Source organism: Neoarius graeffei, chromosome 19, assembly GCF_027579695.1.
Source record: "Neoarius graeffei isolate fNeoGra1 chromosome 19, fNeoGra1.pri, whole genome shotgun sequence".
Lineage (NCBI taxonomy): Eukaryota > Metazoa > Chordata > Actinopteri > Siluriformes > Ariidae > Neoarius > Neoarius graeffei.
The window spans coordinates 22,407,376-22,430,143 of record NC_083587.1 but is presented as its reverse complement, the minus strand read 5'-3'; the positions used below and the strand labels follow the sequence as shown (position 1 = coordinate 22,430,143).

Genomic DNA, 22,768 nt, shown 5'->3' with positions numbered 1-22,768 from the left:
TCTTGCTGTGAGGCGACAGCGCTAACCACTACACCACCGTGCCGCCCACATGGAATCATTTGTCTGAAAATACATTTGTTTGTACAATTTTGAATAATTTAGGAGATTTTTATGGGGGGGGGACAATTCATGTTTTTCAGAAATTGGGGGGGGGTCATGTCCCCCCCGTGATCTGCACCCATGACTGTATTGTATTCTGAAAAACTATTCAGGCCATGAAAGACATTGATCAGAGCAGCAGATTCCTGCATGAACTACGGGTTTGGACTTCATTTCTGCTGATAAATAATGTCCAAGCTGCACAAAGGAAAGAAAATCAATGCCCAAGAGAGGATCATCTTTGCAGTAAAAGCCACAATGTTTTTATAACCTCCACTGTGGTTTATTAAGCAGATGAAAAGATGCAGATGGCTCCTTTCATTTTAACAATAAAAAAAAAAACATACATGACAATCAGGTTTGACAAAGATTTATTTCATAACAGCTTCTCGGCTTTCCAGAAGCCAGAATTGTTTCAACATCTCCAATGGATGCCAATGATTTAAAAAAAAACAAAAAAACAGCATTTTATGCATTTTAGATTAACCAGTCAACATATTTCACTCCAGCTATAAAATTAGATGTTTTTCTGTTAAAGAAAGAAAGAAAGAAAGAAAGAAAGAAAGAAAGAAAGAAAGAAAGAGCGAGAGGACGAAAACAGACACAGAGCAGCACTTAGTTCTGATTGTATGTTCACAAAATCCACAGTTTCCTCTGATCTGCTAACGTTGATGAACTGCTGATTTGGAAAATCTCGTGAATGTGCTTGTGTGCGTTTGTATGCATTATATGTAAACTAAATACAGCTGCGGAACAAACCAAAACCATTCCTGTTAACCGGTTTCACCATTTAATGTCTGAACATCAGTGACTGAAAAATGTGCTCAAGCAGGGTGTAATACTGTAAACCTACACGTCATTGTGCAATTAAACAGAAAAACAAACAAACATCTTCTTCTAGACAATTACCAATGTATAAAAATCTGAACCATATATATATTTTTTTTAAATAAGGGTGATGGAAAAAAATGTGGACGTTAGGACTGTAACCTCCTCATTCAGAAAAATGTGAGATCTATTGTCGATAAGATTGTGGATTATTTCTGGTTGTTCTGTGCGCTCAGGTTAAAGCCTGGTGTCCTCCATGTACTGTAAAGATGGTCAGTCTTTGAGAAAGTGCATTAAACCTCTCACCATACTTATTTTTTGTGGTTCTTTGATGTCCGAGTGCAATGAACGGGTTCACCAACAGAACTTGTGATCCTTTACAAAAATACATTACAGCTCTGTTGTTGGTGTTCTCCACTTGAAATTTACATAAACCCAACATTTAAACTGCATTAAGGCTCTTGATCTCTAAATATATATATATATATATATATAGGCATATCTTACAAAACACATAACACTGACTTCTAATAAATGAAAGCACCGGTAAAAAAAATTAAAACAATAAAATTGTGTTTCATAATGCAATATTTAGCCCGATCTTAGAGCTCCAGCACTTAGTGTCTCTGAGCATAAATGGCTTCGGGTCTTTTTTTTTTTTTTTTTTAAAGTCACAGCGATGTGCTGGAGGGGGAAATTAGGAGACCACTGCCTTCTGAATCTTGAGAGTCATGCGGCATTTGGGCATGGAGTGTATGGAGATTTTGGAGTGGAGGTTGGGATGGAAGCCTGGCTGGTAGGTAGATCTGGGCCTCAAAGATGTCCTCCTCATCCTCCTTTTCTGTAAGACGTCCTCCTTTTTCTTTTTGTGCTCTACTGAGAGCTCGCTCTGCTTCCAAGGCGGAGCTGCTGAACAGAAAATCGTCACGCGTTTCGAGCTCTGTCAGCCCGTTCCCGCTGAAACTCAAGTCATCTCGGTCCAACTCGTTCTGAGGCCGTAAGCCTTCCCGACGGTTTAAGACATGGCCTGAAGGTTTAGTAGGAAGTCCTTCAGGGAGATCATTGGCTGATTTACGGGTCCACTGAAGAATCAGAGGAGTCACTGGGGTTGTGTTTTGAGGTTCTGAAGTGAGAACCAAGTGCCACTGCACTTGCTCAGCGACTCCTGCGCCACTGGCCTCATCCAGACCCCCATCTCCTGACCCCAGGTCTGCCCACGGCTCCAGCTTCTCAGTTCGGTTCAGTTTCTTTAAATTGCTCAGCAGTGCAAACATACTATCTACATCCTTCGCAAAGTTGGCCCAGTCTTCCAGGCTGGGACTGTAGTCGTGTCTGTGCTCAAACAGACTCTCGTTCACACTGTACAGTTGTGCCAATCCTTGCCAGTTGGCTTCCTCGGTGAAGTTGGGCAGCTTAAGGTCGGCGCCCGTCCCATGTAGGCTGTGTGCTGGAGGGAGGGAAGGAGAACAGGGTGACACGGTCAGCCAAGTCTGAAGGAGAGAAGAAACTCTGTGGAGCACAAGTTTGGATGGTGTCGAAAACATGCAGCCATGCATGGCCTCGAAAAATTATAATGGAGCGAATAAATTAGTGCAGAACAACATGATGGCAATATTTTGCATAAAAGCTACTACTATCTAAAGCAATAAGCACTGAAAGACATCAAACTGGCAGAAAACCAGAAATTCTCGATGGTCTGAACACACAGATGGATAAAATCCCTACAAATTGAGGACAGTCAAAAACACAACATGTATAAATGCTTTTTTTTTTGGCACTTGAAAAGAAGAGTCCAGGTAACCTGGAATGAATGAAAAAGGAAAAGTCCCAGAAACACACACAGAAGAATGCAAGGAGATGGAAATCTGCAAGGCAGTGTATTAAGGAAAGGTGCATGGCCTCAAAGGAGCAAGCATTCCCAAAGATGATCAGGTAGTTATCGCTGGACTAGCAGACACGGCGTGAAAGCCACGCCGTATCAGCACTGAACTGTATCTAGGTTCTGGTGTGTAAACGGTATGGACGACTAGATGGGATGAGTATGGAGAGAGCGTTTCAGACTCTGAGACTCACAGGGATGAAAGGCTCGGCCTCCTCAACTTTGACCACTTTCGATGCTGCTGTTGCCTGGTAAGCAGGTAAAGCCAAAAAGACGACCGGTCAAGAGGTGACAAGTGGCAGGAAAAATGTTCAAAAAGTGAAAGCAAAAAGAATCGTGAGAGACAGAGAGAGGACCGGCATAAAAATACAGAATGCTTAAAAAGAAAATGCACACAACGTGCGCCATAAGCGGTTTCAGTTTCAGATTTTTTGTAATCAATTCTTTTGGAAGTTTCATATTTAAGAGAAAGGGTTATATCGCCTTTTTTCTTTTTTTTTTGGTACCAAATTCTTGTCACTGGAGTGGTAACTTCCAGGCTCTCTCTTTTCTACCTTTACTTGGAAGAACATATAGTACCAGTCAAAAGTTTGTACACCCCTACTTTACTCATTCATAGATTTTTCTGTATTTTCTACACTACCGTTCAAAAGTTTGGGGTCACCCAGACAATTTTGTGTTTTCCATGAAAAGTCACACTTTTATTTCCCACCATAAGTTGTAAAATGAATAGAAAATATAGTCAAGACATTTTTCTGGCCATTTTGAGCATTTAATCGACCCCACAAATGTGATGCTCCAGAAACTCAATCTGCTCAAAGGAAGGTCAGTTTTATAGCTTCTCTAAAGAGCTCAACTGTTTTCAGCTGTGCTAACATGATTGTACAAGGGTTTTCTAATCATCCATTAGCCTTCTGAGGCAATGAGCAAACACATTGTACCATTAGAACACTGGAGTGAGAGTTGCTGGAAATGGGCCTCTATACACCTATGGAGATATTGCACCAAAAACCACACATTTGCAGCTGGAATAGTCATTTACCACATTAGCAATGGATAGAGTGGATTTCTGATTAGTTTAAAGTGATCTTCATTGAAAAGAACAGTGCTTTTCTTTCAAAAATAAGGAGATTTCAAAGTGACCCCAAACTTTTGAACGGTAGTGTACATTGTAGAACAACACTGAAGACATCAAAACTATGAAATAACACATGGAACATGTATGGAGTTATGTGGTAAACAAACAAACAAACAAGTTTCATATTTTAGATTCTTCAAAGTATCCGGCGTTTACCTTGATGACACTTTACACACTATTGGCATTATCTTAACCAGCTTCATGAGGTCATCACCTGGAATGCTTTTCAATCAACAGCTGTGCCTCGTCAAAAGTTAATTAGCGCAATTTCTTGCCTTCTTAATGCGTTTGAGAACAAACAGTGAATAGTAAATAATAAAAATACAGTAAATATCCCTATTCCACATCACAACTGTAGTAATCCATATTATGTGAAGAACCGTTCAACTAAGCAAAGAGAAACGACAGCCATCATTACTTTCGGACATGAAGTGTTAATAATTAATAAAAATAAAGAAAAAACAGTGGGGCCAAACTTTTGATTGGTACTGTACATCATTAAGGCATATAACTGAACTATCAAGATGCATGATGAGCCGTTGCATGAATTGTGTCCATCAGGATGTATGGAACGCTGCCTGTACTTCAACTTCCTGGGGGTTAAGAGGAAGACTTCAACTTACAAACTTAATTTGAAGAAAATATTTCTAATTTCTAACAATTTTCTAGTTTTTAAAAAAATTTTTTTACTAAATAAAGATACACAGTTATAAAAGTCAAGCCACTGAGAATGGCTGAAAATCTTCAGCGATTTCTTCAAGTAGCTTTAGTAACCAGGCTAAGTTCACACCTGAGCCTCATTCCTTTCCGGTTACAAAATCATCCAAATGAGTTTCTAAAAATGTTCGAACATAAGTTTTTGCTCACACTACCACAAAAAACAAAAAAACCCAAAAAACGGTTGGGCTGATATGAACAAGATATCAATATATTCATATCATTGCTGATTTATGAAAACGTACTATTGGAATTAACTGCTTGATTTAATGTTATTAGCACACACCCCAGCATACATGTGCGCACACACACACACACACACACACGTTTAGCTCGATGCGTCCAAGTGGATTAGTGGAAATGAGCTGGCCCATGCAGTTATATGGAAACAAGGCATGGATGAAATCATAAAAGGTGGATACCTGTGTGGATCAAAGCTTCCTCCATCTTTACTCCCTGATCAGGAAAATAAGAGCAATCGAATGTTAATGTGTCAATCGTAGATGGGGAGGAAAAAAAAAAGAAAAAGAAAGACATTGCTGCTGTAGTTCTGCATGCACAGCACTGAACCCTTCAAGAGAAACCTTGTTAGAGAAGACACAGTCAGAAGAATCAAGAGAAGAAAAAAAAGATTACAGGGTGATTCCAGGTCTATACATTTATGACTAGTTTTAAGCTGCATGCAAAAAACAGAGTTTGCACAATTTTCCATTCCTGCCAAACGTAATCGATCAAATAATTTTGCTAAATCAGCTCCACACCAAGCTACATCATCACATAACCTTGTTAAGCCACGGAATCTCGTTTTTAAAGAAAGTTCACACCGTGGCCCGAGTACATCCGCAGCTCTGTGCGCGTCACACTACTGAAAAACTGGAGGATTATATTTACAGAAAATATTTTTTTGGCTGAAATAGACTTTCATTGGCCTTGTAGCTTGAAATAAATGCCAGCACTCGACATCTCTCGCCTGTTTGACTGTGTTTCAGATAAGTGGAAAAGTCTGCAAACTTATTTCCCCTTCACTTTATACCACAGCGCTGTTGAATTTGTGATTGATTGTTCAGAAGGTATTTATTAACTTTAACAGCAAACTGGCTGCAATTCAAAATCACAGCTTTATATTAATGCACTCACTAATTCATTATCATTTCAATAGCAATAACTTTCACAAAGACTTGCATCTTGAATTAAAAAAAAACAAAAACAAAAAACAAAAACGTGTCATTTAACAAAGAAAAATGTATAACTAAATAATACTGGCTGGCTTTCTTTCATGGTATATCAGACATATTCCATTCAGCTAGCATGATACTGAATGAGTTGAAGACGAATAGCTGAATGGAATATATCTGATAGACCACAACAAAAAGCCATTATTATTACTATTATTATTATTATACATACACATTAATTTCAGGTGTTCAACGCGTCTTTCTCTTTCAAAATCTTCCATATTTAACGAAGCAAACTTGTCAGCCATGTTCGTTTACAAATTGTCACAGTCGCTCACTCGCTAGTGTGGACATTTTACGTTTCCGACGTGTGACATCATGTTGTCTTGACAACCATGCAATATCATAAACCATATTCAACGCTCATTCTCCATTGGGTAGAATGATGTAATACATGTAGGATAAGCGATATGCTAACAATATTGCATGCTATCAAACCAAATGAATGAAACCTGCTAGAAGGGAATAGAACACGTGTTTTTATTCCATTGCAAAAGTGTCCTGTGTGTATAATAATCATTTTTATTTTTTTCGCGGTCCGGTTTCCATCAAATCCTGCGCTCTGATTGGCTGGCGAGCAGGTCCGTATCTTACGATACGGACCCCAATTATGGACCCCGGTTATGGACCTCTGGTGACTCGCTCGTTCACAACAACAAACATAGTAGCATTTTTTGTCAACATTTATCTTTTTTTTAAAAATAAGATTTATTTACAAGATTATCAAAAATCTTATAAATTTTTGTCAGCATTTCTCAGGAGAATAGCATTAATTTTACAGCATGGATAGCGATAACGACAGTGTTCACAGCGAAAGCGAGTTTTACTACCCTGAGGAAGAAGAAATAAAAGAAAACATTTCAGGAGAAAGCTAAAAACCTCTAACTCTTGCTAACGCCGAGCAAAAACATGGCTGAATCCTGAATGACTCAATTTTGTATAAATAGGGGACTACCAAGGAGGAAGCCATTTGCATTACAGCCGTGAATGAGGATTCAAAATGGTGGCTTGGCTCGGTTTTCCTGCTCGGGCGCTCTCGTTTTCTGTTAGAATTTGGTAAAGAAAAAAATAAATATATTATTTACCAGCTTAAGGTCGGTCCGTATGGTGAAATACCATGACCTCGGCCTTGAATACTGACCTCGGCCCATGGTATTTCATGATACAGACCTCCCAGCTGGTAAATAACACACACACATACAGTGGTGCTTGAAAGTTTGTGAACCCTTTAGAATTTTCTATATTTCTGCATAAATATGACCTAAAACATCATCAGATTTTCACACAAGTCCTAAAAGTAGATAAAGAGAACCCAGTTAAACAAATGAGACAAATGGTCATTTATTTATTGAGGAAAATGATCCAATATTACATATCTGTGAGTGGCAAAAGTATGTGAACCTCTAGGATTAGCAGTTAATTTGAAGGTGAAATTAGAGTCAGGTGTTTTCAATCAATGGGATGACAATCAGGTGTGAGTGGGCACCCTGTTTTATTTAAAGAACAGGGCTCTATCAAAGTCTGATCTTCGTTTGTGGAAGTGTATCATGGCATGAACAAGGGAGATTTCTGAGGACCTCAGAAAAAGCGTTGTTGATGCTTATCAGGCTGGAAAAGGTTACAAAACTATCTCTAAAGAGTTTGGACTCCACCAATCCACAGTCAGACAGACTGTGTACAAATGGAGGAAATTCAAGACCATTGTTACCCTCCCCAGGAGTGGTCGACCAACAAAGATCACTCCAAGAGCAAGGCGTGTAATAGTCGGCGAGGTCACAAAGGACCCCAGGGTAACTTCTAAGCAACTTAAGTCCTCTCTCACATTGGCTAATGTTAATGTTCATGAGTCCACCATCAGGAGAACACTGAACAACAATGGTGTGCATGGCAGGGTTGCAAGGAGAAAGCCACTGCTCTCCAAAAAGAACATTGCTGTTCGTCTGCAGTTTGCTAATGATCACGTGGACAAGCCAGAAGGCTATTGGAAAAATGTTTTGTGGATGGATGAGACCAAAATAGAACTTTTTGGCTTAAATGAGAAGCGTTATGTTTGGAGAAAGGAAAACACTGCATTCCAGCATAAGAACCTTATCCCATCTGTGAAACATGGTGGTGGTAGTATCATGGTTTGGGCCTGTTTTGCTGCATCTGGGCCAGGACGGCTTGCCATCATTGATGGAATGATGAATTCTACATTATGCCAGTGAATTCTAAAGGAAAATGTCAGGACATCTGTCCATGAACTGAATCTCAAGAGAAGGTGGGTCATGCAGCAAGACAACGACCCTAAGCACACAAGTCGTTCTACCAAAGAATGGCTAAAGAAGAATAAAGTTAATGTTTTGGAATGGCCAAGTCAAAGTCCTGACCTTAATCCAATGGAAATGCTGTGGAAGGACCTGAAGCGAGCAGTTCATGTGAGGAAACCCACCAACATCCCAGAGTTGAAGCTGTTCTGTATGGAGGAATGGGCTAAAATTCCTCCAAGCCGGTGTGCAGGACTGATCAACAGTTACCGCAAACGTTTAGCTGCAGTTATTGCTGCACAAGGGGGTCACACCACATACTTTTGCCACTTACAGATATGTAATATTGGATCATTTTCCTCAATAAATAAATAATATTTTTGTCTCATTTGTTTAACTGGGTTCTCTTTATCTACTTTTAGGACTTGTGTGAAAATCTGATGATGTTTTAGGTCCTATTTATGCAAAAAGGGTTCACAAACTTTCAAGCACCACTGTATACACACACACACACACACACACACACACACACACACACACACACATATTATATATATATGGCCTCTTTTTGTTGTTGTTTATTTAATATTAATGGAAGGAGTCTCCAGTGTCCGAGCTTTGTAAAAGTCTTCAAGACAGAAGAAGAATTTGTACTTCTCATTTTCTTAGTAACTTGACTTTAAGAGATAGAATAAAAGAGTGTTGAGGGAAAGACTATTGAAAGGTGCTCTAATGTAAGTGATAACAGGAACTACCTTGTTTCAGATACTACATGTAACTATAAACTGATAAATTTTATTGTCGTCCTTTAGTTAAAAAAAATGGTGATCTTTGATAAACTGCTGTGGTATAAGAGGAATAAAACACTTGGGGTGATGGTGTCGTTGATTATTTTCCTAGAACACCACTACCCCAAATGTTTAGTGGGTGTGTTTATTATGTGAGCAATTAAACAGTATACAGTTTGTATATGAGGATCGTTTTTATGCGAGATCTTAGTGTTGCTAGTGTTGTGCAAGGTTCACTGACTGCCTGAGTAAATGATTCATCAGCCATCGCATTAAATAAACACCCTCCACTTAAATGCCTGGTTTAACCCAAATCAGTTCCAGTGCATTAGGTTGTAGATCACCGAAATGTTTAAGGTTTGATGTAATAATGATGTAAGATTTGCAAAATAGTGACAGCCATCAGAACAGTAAAAATTATTTAGAAATATAGAGGCTTGGAAATATATTTCCCGAATGGTCCAGCACTTTCATTCCACCCTTAGAATAAATACAGTACAAGAAAAGGAAGGGTCAAGTTCAGATCTTTATAACTGTATTCCTTTGAACATTTTACACATTTATGAATTCTAAACAGGCCTCAAAAAGAGATGAAAAGTAAAATTATTATTATGATTTCATTCCTGATATGACCACTGGCTTTACATCTGGAAAGAGAGGCAAGTGTAAAACACGGCTCATTAGTGCTCTGCTTCCTGAGGGAACGAAAAGGGGATTATTTCGGAAGGATATGTACAAGTAGGAAGAACAACATGGTGTCAGAACCCACAATCACACACAGTACAGATATACGGTCAGGTCGTCATGCACCATGCAACACACACAGAAATAGTGCACAACACATGAATTGAACATGCTGGAGCATAAGGAGAGACAATTTGAGGGGGGAGGGCTGTCAAATATGAGCATGATGATATTTTTCACAAGACCTTTTTTGCAGCTCTGAGAGCGATGGTCCAGCATGCGAGTGACCGAGAGCAAAAAGTCATAACGTGGTACCTGTGTCTGTGCTTTTGGGTCTGGGGTTGCACTGTTTGTGTCCCTGGCAGCTCCTCAACTCCATCAGCTGCAAATGGAGCTGGTTCAAGATGTCTCGATCCACCGTGTAAACTGCATTGCTCAACTGCAAACACACAAGCATCCTCTCGATCAGGTTATATTCGAAACAGCATATTAACCGTACATAATGTCCTTATTTTATAACGTATGGATGGTTTTGGACATAATGCTACTGGGGTAGATCACATGATACAGTATATTGTTCATTAATTACTTCTGCATTATTACTTAATACAATATATTGTTCATTAATTACTACTGCATTATTACTTAAACACTTGCAATATGCAAATAAGTCATTTAACAAATTATAAATTTGTAGTCTGTTCTGAAAACACTGAGTTTTGGAGTAATTTAAAAAAACATTTTTAAAAAATTGTTTTTTCTCGCCGGTTTCCGCCCAGTTCTCACTCACCGGCCGTACAGGGTGAGCCTTGAGGCCGTTAATCTTTTTAAACTGTCGCGTCACAAACTAGCATAAGCGCCATCTGCCCTCTTCCGCATATATGAGATCACAGACGCCAACGGTTTCCTAGTGTCAGAGTGATTGAAAAGGACAAGAGTATAAAATCCCTCCCACCCTGAAAGCACAGCCGATTTTGTTCTCCTGAACCATGGATGGCTGTGGCATCTTCGCTAGGTGTTATCTAGAGACCCGCTGACCCATCTATTCGACGGCCAATACTAGAAGTCGAAGGGTAATTTTCTGCAACGACGGGCTTCAAAATTCCCATTCGGGGATCCTTCGGAGCGCGTTGTGTGCACGCACTTGGGACCCAATCATTATGAGAAACACCTGATGCTGATTTGAGCGCCATCAGCACGCTGTTTCCACAGAGACTTTATGAAGTATTATGTCATGTATGCGGCGGTAGATGGGTCTAAGTGCAGGAAGAGTGTTTATTAGCAGGTGTGATATTTACAAAAACAAAACACAAACGAAATCAAAAGTAGCATCATAAACATGGCGAGAAACAAACGTGATCGTGATAATGAGAACACTTCACAAAGCCTGTGTGTCCTTACATGCCCGTGCTGATTGCTCTCAGATCAGGATCAGGTGTTTCCCATAATGACTGGGTCCCAATCGTGCACACAACACACTCTGAAGGATCCCTGAATGTAAATGCACTTTAAGTCTCGGTGAAAGTGAGGCTCTGCAAAGCCGCCGTGTGACTCATGTTCATTTCACTGGATAAGAATGAGCACCGCGCTGCAGTTCTGAAATTATTATTATTTTTTTATTCTTACCTTCGTGGAAATGAAGTGAGCACCATCGGGTTTTTGACCTCTCCATTCGACACTGAGTCCCGCTGAATGTTTATTCCACATTTTTCCCTTCTACATTTAGAAACTTATCTAGTTTTAACCCCCTGATGAATTCTCTCATCTCATCTCATCTCATCTCATTATCTCTAGCCGCTTTATCCTTCTACAGGGTCGCAGGTAAGCTGGAGCCTATCCCAGCTGACTACGGACGAAAGGCGGGGTACACCCTGGACAAGTCGCCAGGTCATCACAGGGCCCCTGATGAATTACTTTTGGTAAATTCAAAAATCTGATGTCTTTGTGTCATTCAAAATGATTTGCACATCCAAAAACGCACTAAAACCTTGCCATACCAGTCAGTAACTACTAACTCAGCTGAATGGAGCACTACAATCGTGCCCCCTGTCATGGTGGGGTAGTTATCGTTGCTATGGGGTCAGGTGACAGTGCAAAGCCTCCATTTGAAAAAATTAGAATGAAACAAAAATGAGCAACATGAGTTGCACTGACAGATGAAAATAAACGCCAGTGGATGAGGTGGAGACCCCAAACACCACAATAAATCTGCATCCCACGTGTGTTTCTCTCCGGTACAGTGTCTGCTGTCCCTTATTTCTGAAGTGAGACATGATTTGCTGCTCAGAACCGATAGCACTCCCATTGGCCAGCGTGCAGTATGGCAGCCAACCATAGTCCTTGTTTCATATTACAGCCAGGTTCAGCTGCCGGCCCTGGCGATGTTCATGTAAAGTTTAGCTTCTGTAGTTGGGACAGCCATTACCAATTTACCACACCATGCTAATCAGGACTGAGCGTTGCAAAGTTAGGCACAAAGGCTACATGTGCAATAAAATAAAGAATTTTCTTGAAATTATATGAGTTGACTGATTCCTTTTACAGAAATTCACTCCCTAAAGCACCTCATTTGAAGAGCTTCTCTCAACTGCTTTTTCATGCCAAGATTGCACCAGAAGGCCCAGATTTTGCTTCAATATTTCAAATTTTCCTGGGGGAGCATGCCCCCGGACCCCTCTAGCAGGCGCCCCCGCTGACACCCTTCTCTCAATTTCTAGATAATACCCTGCATCTTCAGGATTTGAACTCAATCTCCCAAACAACAGGGCAAATGCTTCTCTGTTGTGCTACTAGCGAGCCCTGTGTAAATGCTTTTGTCCACTCATTATGACCACCGCATTATCTGAAACAGCGATTTCGGGCTTCAAGCTCCACCTACTTCAAAATAACACCATGCTACATATATACATCTGAAATTTGTTTACTTCATTCCTATCTCTAGAAGATTATTACAGAATAATTTTTCAGAATGTTGATTATTGTTGGATTTGCATTACTGATGTTTTGGTGTGTGATGTTTTCTCGGTTAAATAATCCAGAAATATTATTTCTTGAAAAGGCTTTTTGCATAAGATCAAATAAGAGATATTACTTGTGTATTTTTTTTTTGGGGGGGGGGCTTTTTCACCTTTATTGGATAGGACAGTGTAGAGACAGGAAATGAGCAGGAGAGAGAGACAGGGAGGGATCAGGAAATTACCTCGGGTCGGAATTAAACCCGGATTTATGGTATGGCGCCTTATCCACCTGAGCCACGACACCCCCATTACTTGTGTATTTAATAAAAATGGGGATGTTCGATTTAAACGTACGTATGCTGTCCCTGACTCACCTGGTAAGGGTCACTGTTCAAGTCGAAGTACTCCAGGAATCCAGTTGCAAACTCGCAGAAGAGCGTGTTGTGGCTTTCATTTATGGTCCTCAGACACCAGTACGTGTTGTTATTGGAGCTGGTGCAAGCACAGAAACCTCCCACTGTACAAACAAATCCAAACTTGATTAAACCTACTGCCAAACATACTATACTGGAAAGAAACTTGAATGATATTCAGAAATGTCCTAGCACTGGAGCGCTGTGCCTCTTTCAAAGTATTAAAACATAAATGCATTGGTTCCGTACGGTTCCAGAAGGGGGCAGTCTGCCAGTGGTCGTTGTTATGGGTGAAGCAGGTGAGACCAGGCAGGCTACAGTCGTCTCCGTTCCTCTGCCTCTTCCTCTCTTTCCTCTCTTTCTTCCTTCGCCGGATTTCATTATAGAGCTGAGCCTTGGTGTCCACCTCCTGCACTGCTTCTCTGCAGAACACACGCATCGAGATCTTTATCTTCGTCAACATCTCTGCAATAACCAAGTTTTTTCAGCTATGTTCATATATTTTACAGCATGCTGAACACAGAATGTGATCTTTTCAAGTAGGGCATTTCTCTCAACCAGTCACTGCTATTTGATATCACCGGACGGCACAGATTACTCTTCACCCTCCTGAGATAACATCTGGCTTCCAGGCAGGTAGCTTACTGTGTAGATTTGTGTTTCAGCTTCCAGATATTTTAGTTGAAATTTTTTAAAACAATGACGCCATTTATCTTAAATCTTTAGTAGTGTGGACGTTTAGCTAACTAATATTAGGTCCTGAACCATCTCTCTACCAACACAAAGCACCGACAACCTGATTTAAATAAAAAGAAAGACGTACCGCTCGAATATTTTCAATCATTTAGAATTTTCCCACGTTTCCATGACCTGTGGAGCCACACAATTCATGATGTTTTGGAAGGAACTTTAAAAGACAAACAATTTCTGTGATTATGTCACACTTCAGTAGCTCATTCCAGGTAAATACTGTATCTCAAACTCGTCTGGAAGTGGACAAGAGTGACAGAGATGTGAAGAAACATTCTACACACACACACACACACACACACACACACACACACACACACACACAAAATCATCATGTTCATCCATGGTTTTTCCAATTGTATGTCTCTGGATTTATCACATCAGCTATCCAGGTACTTGAAATCTTGGTCATCGGCCTCTGTGAGCGCTTGTTTAATTTCACTGCCGTTCCTGGTGGTAACTGACTCTACATTGGCATTGATGAACATAGCTTTTGTTTTTCCTGCATTTAATTTCAAACCCACTTTTCTGCATTCTTCCTCAGCTGCATGTAGCAGTCTTTTGGCTTGTTCAATGTGGTTTGAGAGTAGGACAATATCATCTGCGAAGTTGAGGTCGCACAAGCATATTGCAGGTGATCTTCTATTTCTCCTCTTATGCAGTGTCAAACCGAGATCATCTTCCTTTCCCACAATAGCCTTCCTAAGAGCAGGGTCCAGGACTATTACAAAAAGGTATGGAGCAAAGGTATCCATCCATTATCTGTAGCCGCTTATCCTGTTCTACAGGGTTGCAGGCAAGCTGGAGCCTATCCCAGCTGACTATGGGTGAGAGGCGGGGTACACCCTGGACAAGTCACCAGGTCATCACAGGGCTGACACAGAGACAAACAACCATTCACATTCACACCTACGGTCAATTTAGAGCCACCAATTAGCCTAACCTGCATGTCTTTGGACTGTGAGGGAAACCGGCGCACCCGGAGGAAACCCACGTAGACACGGGGAGAACATGCAAACTCCACACAGAAAGGCCCTTGTCAGCCGCTGGGCTCGAACCCAGGACCTTCTTGCTGTGAGGTGACAGCGCTAACCACTACACCATCGTGCTGCCGAGCAAAGGTATCATCCATGGTAAATAGTGAGTAAACTGATAATTTTTTTTTTACAGCTATGTGAACGACATTTTTCATATACTATCTTGCATATCTTATGCACCTCCAGAGAATTAAAAGTGGCATCCACTAGAGCAGTGTTTCTCAACCACTGGGCTGCGGTCGAAGCGCCATCTAGTGGGCTGTGAAATTTTTTCAAGTTTGAAGCCAAATACTAAATAGTTCAGGATGCCGTAGTGTCCCAAATCCAGTAGCTGGTTTGCCGAACACTTTTCAAGTGGAATAAATACATTTGTGGGTAAATTAAGAATAACAAGCCTTTATTATTGTCATGTTCCTCCTTTGCATTTAACCCCTGCATGCACGCACGCGCGCGCGCACACATGCGCGCAGTGAGTGAGCTGAATAAATAAATACGTTTGTGGGTAAATTCTATGGATCTGTGATGCCTGCTGGAAGAGAAGAGCAGGGAGGATTGAGAATCGAGCATCTGTGGTTTGTTTACACTTGATACTAAAACTTGTAGCGTCCTAGCAGCCATCACAAAGACGCGTACAAAAGCCCAGAAATTCCTCCTTAGCCGGGCAAAAACAATACAGGATTTATCTTGTAGTGTCCTAATCCCCAGATCTTTAACCCAGCCATGTATAAAAAGTTGTTCTCCTCCATGCTCTTCCAGGTTTCCATCTGTGCGTCCGTGTAGAATGATGTCTGGAGCACCAGGTAGTTTGAGATGTCGGGGAACTCAGCGGATGGATAATTTTCCAACTCATAATAAATGAATGAATGATTTTATTTAAACATGATAAGTTGATCAGCAGAGCTGGTGGGGTCGTGCATGTACAGATACAAATAATTACAAATACAAAAGACTAAAAATATACACAATCTTTTAAAAAAAACCTTAAAACCTGTTGATTATCTGTTAATTATCTTCACATTAAGCTAATTAATAGTATGCATAACTATTGTCTTTGTATTTAATTCCAGCTACAATAGGATCAAAATTTATTCTACTAATGTCAAATTTAAGCTCATAAAATTTTATTTCATAGGAAAAATCCTTCTTTGTTCGTGTGTAAGGATCTGATCCCATTGAGTGGTTTCTATATCCACTTCTTTTGCGTGTACTTCTTGATTTTAATAACTTGTTTGTTTGCTGAACACAAACATGGCAATAAGTTCTTGTGTTAATGGACCAGACTCCACTTTTGGATCATTAATCCCTTTTGAATGAGAATGTCCTGCATGGATGGTTTGGCTTCTCGCATATCCATACAGTTTTAAATACAAAACCTACAATTAAAAGCAGTTTGTTTTTATTGTATTTATTTAATTCCTGGACTCCCGTCTGTAACAGGGAGTGATGTCGCATCCCATTAATACACTTTACAATAGATTATTAGATTCTAATAGAATAGATGAGCCAAAATAATTGGGGATCTTTTTTAATGGGCTCTGATTCATTACAAGTATGAATAGGTGGGCCTCAAAGCAGATAAGGTTGAGAACCCCTGCTCTAGAGGACACGCCAGAGCCAGAAAATTCTGCCGATCTGGTTTCCAAAACCAAACTCTTGCACAGTAACAAACAGACTGACCAGGTCCATTTGTCTTTCAGACTTTCTCCTGTCGTCGTGATTGTTGTCATGATCCATGTCTCAAATCACAAAACACACACTGTCCATTGAAAAATATTTACTAATCTAGAAAATCCAGAAGACTGGTACTCAAAAGCAGACTTTTTGGTAAGTTTACGAGGTGTTGGAAATAACTAATAGGAAAACTGTTCGTGTTAGTATTCAATAAAGGTCTAGAGTAATATATAAAGTATGCAATCTGAGACACAACGTCAGTTTGTTTATTCAGTTTTGGACCCAGTGTCACAAAGTGCTATACCGCCTCCACTATTTTTGTTGGAATTGCACCATATGGATGCATCACGCTAATTTCTGAGCATGTCCACAAGAGATGCTCCAAATGACTGTAGGATGTGTGTGGCAGCCATATTGTGTACGTGTACAAGCAATTAAAAGCAAGCAGAAATCAGCCTTTAGAGACAAACCACTAAAAATAAAAAATCCTTGTAACATTCAACCATAACCCAACATACAGGACACGTGATTTAGTGCAACATGGAGCCAGTATTGTTTATAGGGACTGGTGGGGACACAGACACCTCAGACATAACACACAGGCAGGAAAGAGACTCACTTAAAGGGATGGAGATGGCCATTCCTGCTCTTCACCCTCTCCGGTTTGTTTCTGTCCTCTTTCTCTTTGCTATAGTAGCTGTGTTTAATAGACAGAGAACAGCGAGTGAAATCTGGCTGCAGTCTGACAGACCGAAGCCTCTTCTAGCCAAACGAAATCCTCAGCACTAATGATTGGAGACTGGATGGTGAACGGTTCAGCACTGACTCCATTGATGTTAATGAATGAACATACCTTTAAGGCCCGGTCCCACTGGCCGATGGACACAAAACGTATGCAAAAAGGACACAGCGGACGAGCAAAATTTCGGGGGTGGCGCTATCCGTTTTCATCCGCTTCAGAAATGGACAAAATTGGCGAAAATTTGCGAAAACAGAACGGAAAAGAACGGACGTGGGTAGTATATAGTGGGGATGTTAAACGCATGTTCATAGGAAGCCTAGCGGATGAAAGCGGATGGAAGTGGATGACAGCTCCGAAGGGGTTACCGGTGATAACTGAGAAGCGGACACATAGCAGAAAGAGCGGATGCATAGCGGATGAAGGGGATGCATCACGTACGCCTAACGGAAACAAAGGGGATGTTGCGCGGATGTATATCGGATGCAGACCGTTCACTGCGCATGCGGGGGGTATGAATTGCGTCTGCTCCGCGGATATAAAGGGATGCAGCACGCATGCCGTCAGCATAAAGCGGAAAGACGTGCTGGCGGCTACATCGATACATCTCTACTACTAGATGATTTTCTCCCCCTTTTTATACAAAATATCGATTGTCCGCTAGGTGTCCTTCTACATACTCTAGACATACTCCAGACATCCTAAATATACGAGATACATCCCAGATATAAACGCTTTGTCCGTTTTGAATACTTTATATACGAGATGCATACGCTTACATCCTTTCTATTTCCGTGCTACTAACGATGAATAGACGTTTCATGTACCTTATCTTTCCTCCCTCTTTCCGTTTTCAGCTGCAGCGGATGTGAGTTGCGAGGATGCCCAGAGGATGCAGAGAGGATACAGCAGACGTTTAACGGATGATAACGGACATAGAATGTTTGTTGCTCGTATATGTCGCGGATTTACATCGTACACGGCGGAAAGTTCATCCGTTCTAAAAGTTTTGTGCAGCTCAAAACTTTTTGCGCGGATGAAATCACAGTAGACGGATGCTCGATGGATAGAGCGTATGAAGCACGTATGCAATGAGTACACAACGGATGCATAGCGTTTTCCAACGGATGGCAAAGATTTTTTTACGTTTTACATCCTCTTTGCATCCGTAAGTGCAGTGGGACCGGGCCTTTACATCTTTCCTCAAAGTTCTGCCTTCATCACATATTATAATATAATGTTAGTTAGCTCGCTAGCTAACGATAGCCAAGTCAGCTAGCCAAATTTAGCCTGAGTAATATTTGCTAGCTAGCTCAGATTAGTCAAGTTATTTGACATTAATTACTAGACATAACTGCTGCATTTATGACCAAGTTTTGAGCTCCAAGCTGGAAAAGTTTTCTAAAAAGAGTTTTCTAACCAACTTCCACTTGAAAAGATCTCGTCTTCTTTGAGACGTTGGTGCAATACAAGACCAAGAAACTGTAGTACGTTTTAGACCGTGCGCTTTTCAGTGTGGTACGTTTTCAATACGTTGCTAATGAAAAGCAATACAGGTTGTGCACTGCATTTCACACTATTGCAAGTGTGATTGCTTTTCACTCTGGCAGGGAATCTTTTCATTGCTATGTTTAAACTATTTAAGAGCTTTTTTTGCAGCCGCATGAAAGACAAACAAAAACGCAGGCATCATTTTTTAAATAGTGAACGCACCGAGGTGAAAAGCAGAGAGTGAGTTGGAGTAGACAAGTTAGCTAGCTGACTCCAGTACGAGTGAGAAAGCTGTATCTTATACAGTACAATTAGGTTTTGGATCCGAAACTTTTCCTGCTAAATGTTACACAATATAATTCCTTTTCAATGGAATTTACATCTGCTCAATACTAAGAACAGGAAATGAAAACTCAAAGCAAGCCAGTTCAGATTAATGCAGACTAACATATATTTCCAATAAATCCCCATTATACTGGTCATAATGTATAGACATGAAGTAATAATGTTACTCGGAGTCGAGTCTGAGAAGCAAAAAATATACAATTAGCCAGAATTGTGCTCAGAGTCAGGCAGAGCAGAGCAGAGCAGAGCCGTCTCTCCCACAAATATTATTACACTTGAAAGCCATTACACCCATATGCGCTTTTAAGAAGTGCGCTGCTGCTGCTCTTGGATCTGCAGTTTGAAAAATGATCCATCGCCATCACTCAGAGACGGAAAGTGCACTCGAGAGGATTGGAGGCGGCATGACGTCCGATCACTCAACAAGCAGCAATGAATTGGCTGTCATGGCAAATAGTGACTTAACCACTCGGAGGAAACAACCCACAGCAGCACGGAGCGGAAGGGAAATTCTCAAAGGCACCGGGTCATGGTATTCCTAACCTTCCATCAGCACCCGTCTCATACGATCGCTCTGAATTCCAGTTAGCACTCGGTAAACTTCGGCTGGACTTGTAAATGGAGAGTGATGGATTATTGACGTTGGCTCAGATATGAAACTGAAGAGGGGCAGCGAGTGTAATTTGGCCAAACCTTTTCTTTCCGCAGTCACACTCGTCTGGCTTTCTGCTCTTCAGGTGCCCGCGGACCTCTCGCAACTTTTTCATCTTATCCTGGAGCAGCTCGATCTGTGATCATTAAAAAGAAACGGGGGAAAAAAACCCATCTTTTTGCTCTGTACATCCAATTTCACCACCATTATAGAGAGAGAAAAAACAGAAAGATGGATTTTGTGATGTTTAAACCTGGGGTATGACAGCCCCTCATGGTCAGTCAATAATTCTTAACTTTGTGAAAGACACTGAGTATAAGATGAAGTGAAACCCTGCTGTACCAATCAACTACTTCTGCATGCAATTACTAGAATTTAATTTGGACATTAAATTCACTTGAGCGGAGGAGTTCAGCTTGGAGCTGCTTACCTCCTGGTCGACAAAACTCTTGTGATCTTTCCAGGCTTTGGATGACTGATAGATCTCTCTCTCACAGCGCACGGTGTCATTCAGCAGGATGTAGCACCTGTCAGACAGACAGCGGCCCAGGAATTAGTGAGAGAAACATTATACGTAGACATCCATACATAGAGAGATAAATACACAGACATACACTACCGTTCAAAAGTTTGGGGTCACTTTGAAATGTCCTTATTTTTGAAAGAAAAGCACTGTTCTTTTCAATGAAGATCACTTTAAACTAATCAGAAATCCACTCTATACATTGCTAATGTGGTAAATGACTATTCTAGCTGCAAATGTCTGGTTTTTGGTGCAATATCTCCATAGGTGTATAGAGGCCCATTTCCAGCAACTCTCACTCCAGTGTTCTAATGGTACAATGTGTTTGCTCATTGCCTCAGAAGGCTAATGGATGATTAGAAAACCCTTGTACAATCATGTTAGCACAGTTGAAAACAGTTGAGCTCTTTAGAGAAGCTATAAAACTGACCTTCCTTTGAGCAGATTGAGTTTCTGGAGCATCACATTTGTGGGGTCGATTAAATGCTCAAAATGGCCAGAAAAATGTCTTGACTATATTTTCTATTCATTTTACAACTTATGGTGGGAAATAAAAGTGTGACTTTTCATGGAAAGCACAAAATTGTCTGGGTGACCCCAAACTTTTGAACGGTAGTGTATAACAAGGCAAGTTAGCAGAATTTTACCTGCTAATAGATCATACAATACAGAATGTGATATCCTGAGTAGTACAGATCAGTGTCAGAGATGTTCAAGTAATTGCAGCCTTCAGGCAACCTTTTAAAAAAAAAAAAAACCCAAAACCTTTTAGCAAATTTTCTCCTTAATTTAGTCATATCTGATTCCCATGCACTCGCTAAATCTTGTCTACATGACAGCTACAATAGAGTGAAACTTTAGATGGAGCCTCATGATAGCATTTTAATTACACACTAAGACCTGTGGTGGCACGGTGGTGTAGTGGTTAGCACTGTCACCTCACAGCAAGAATGTCCGGGTTCGAGCCCCGTGGCCGGCGAGGGCCTTTCTGTGCGGAGTTTGCATGTTCTCCCCGTGTCCGGCGGGGTTTCCTCCGGGTGCTCCGGTTTCCCCCACAGTCCAAAGACATGCAGGTTAGGTTAACTGGTGACTCTAAATTGACCGTAGGTGTGAATGTGAGTGTGAATGGTTGTCTGTGTCTATGTGTCGGCCCTGTGATGACCTGGCGACTTGTCCAGGGTGTACCCCGCCTTTCGCCCGTAGTCAGCTGGGATAGGCTCCAGCTTGCCTGCGACCCTGTAGAAGGATAAAGCGGCTAGAGATAATGAGATGAGATGAGACTAAGACCTGTAAAGCACACAAACTCGTCGTAGGAGTGTTTTTATAAGAGAAGGCGAGTGTTTGTTAACCAAACCTCCATCAACTGCATCTGCAGTGTGTACTGTATGTGTGTGTATGAGAGAGAGAGGATATTACACAGTTGCGTGAAGATATGAAGTTTATTTTTGAGTGGTGAACATATTCACGACTTAATGAAGCGATCGAGTGAAAATATTTTCAATACGAGAAGATAAACTTCATATCTTCACGCCACTGTGTAATGTTCTTTATATTATACAGACACATCCACAAAAAAAAAAAAAGCAAGTTAATCAAAAGAATTTTAATTCTGAACCGGTTCAACATTTTGACAATATGCATCTAGTCAGCGGGAAAACACTGGGAGTGACATCGTTGGAGTGAAATATTGGGAATTATTATGCAGTACATACAGGCCACTTTTACCATAGAATAAAATGTGTTCTATTCCCTTCTAGCAGGTTTATTGATGGCATGCAATATTGTCATCATATCACTTATCCTCCATGTATTAAACCACTCTACCCAATGGAAAATGAGCGTGCAATATTGTTACAGTATTGCATGTTGTCAAAACAACACGACGTCACACATCAGTGCTCATGCAAAGATCCGATGCGCATGCCCACAATCATTTCTTTGTCTGCTGGGAAAGAGAGAAGACGAGGCAAATCCAGTGCTCAATTTAAGCACTAAATAAATAAACAAACTCAAAACTGAAGCTAAAGAGGCACTGAACACCCGAAAGGCTACCAAAACTTCATTAGACATTCTTCACGCATATTTACAAGAGGAAAAACAGACCAACGGACATCGAAAAACTGGAAAAGAGACATATCGGAGATGTAAAACTTCCACGCTAGCAAGTGACTGACAGTTTGTAAACAAACATGGACGCGAGGTTCACTTCATTAAAAGTCAAAGATTTAAAGAGAAAGAAGCGCTGAACACCCGAAAGGCTACCGAAACGTCATTGGATATTCTTCACGCATTTAATCTTCCACATTAAATATATGAAAAACTGGAAAAGGGACACATCAGAGATGTAAAACTTCCATGCTAGCGAGTGACTGTGACAGTTTGTACACAAACATGGCCGCAAGGTTCGCTTCATTAAAAGCCGAAGAAACCTGCGCTGAACTCCCGAAAGGCTACCGAAACTTCATTATATATTTTTCATGCATATTTACAAGAGAAAAACAGACCAATGGATATCGAAAAACTGGAAAAGAGAACAATAATGGAAATATCATCAAAGTTCTACTTGGAAGTGAGGA

At 40.7% G+C, this 22,768-nt stretch overlaps 1 protein-coding gene across 6 annotated transcripts in view; it reads right to left on the bottom strand.

Annotated features, from left to right (window-relative positions):
* Positions 1 to 453: 453 nt before the first annotated feature.
* The window catches only part of sulf1 (sulfatase 1), a 68,285-nt gene continuing 45,970 nt past the window's right edge, over positions 454 to 22,768 (bottom strand). For 2 of the 6 annotated variants that reach the window (XM_060899868.1, XM_060899869.1), the window contains exons 13-19: positions 20,100 to 20,196; positions 19,711 to 19,805; positions 17,062 to 17,139; positions 13,234 to 13,406; positions 12,946 to 13,088; positions 9,930 to 10,053; positions 454 to 2,374 (exon numbers count right to left, since the gene is read on the bottom strand). In XM_060899868.1, coding sequence (XP_060755851.1) covers positions 1,599 to 2,374; positions 9,930 to 10,053; positions 12,946 to 13,088; positions 13,234 to 13,406; positions 17,062 to 17,139; positions 19,711 to 19,805; positions 20,100 to 20,196 — 1,486 coding nt within the window. In that variant the 3' untranslated portion in view covers positions 454 to 1,598. Of the gene's footprint in view, positions 3,055 to 5,083; positions 5,118 to 9,929; positions 10,054 to 12,945; positions 13,089 to 13,233; positions 13,407 to 17,061; positions 17,140 to 19,710; positions 19,806 to 20,099; positions 20,197 to 22,768 lie in introns of all 6 variants that reach the window. The other 4 variants (XM_060899872.1, XM_060899871.1, XM_060899873.1 and 1 more) reach the window with 4 other exon arrangements.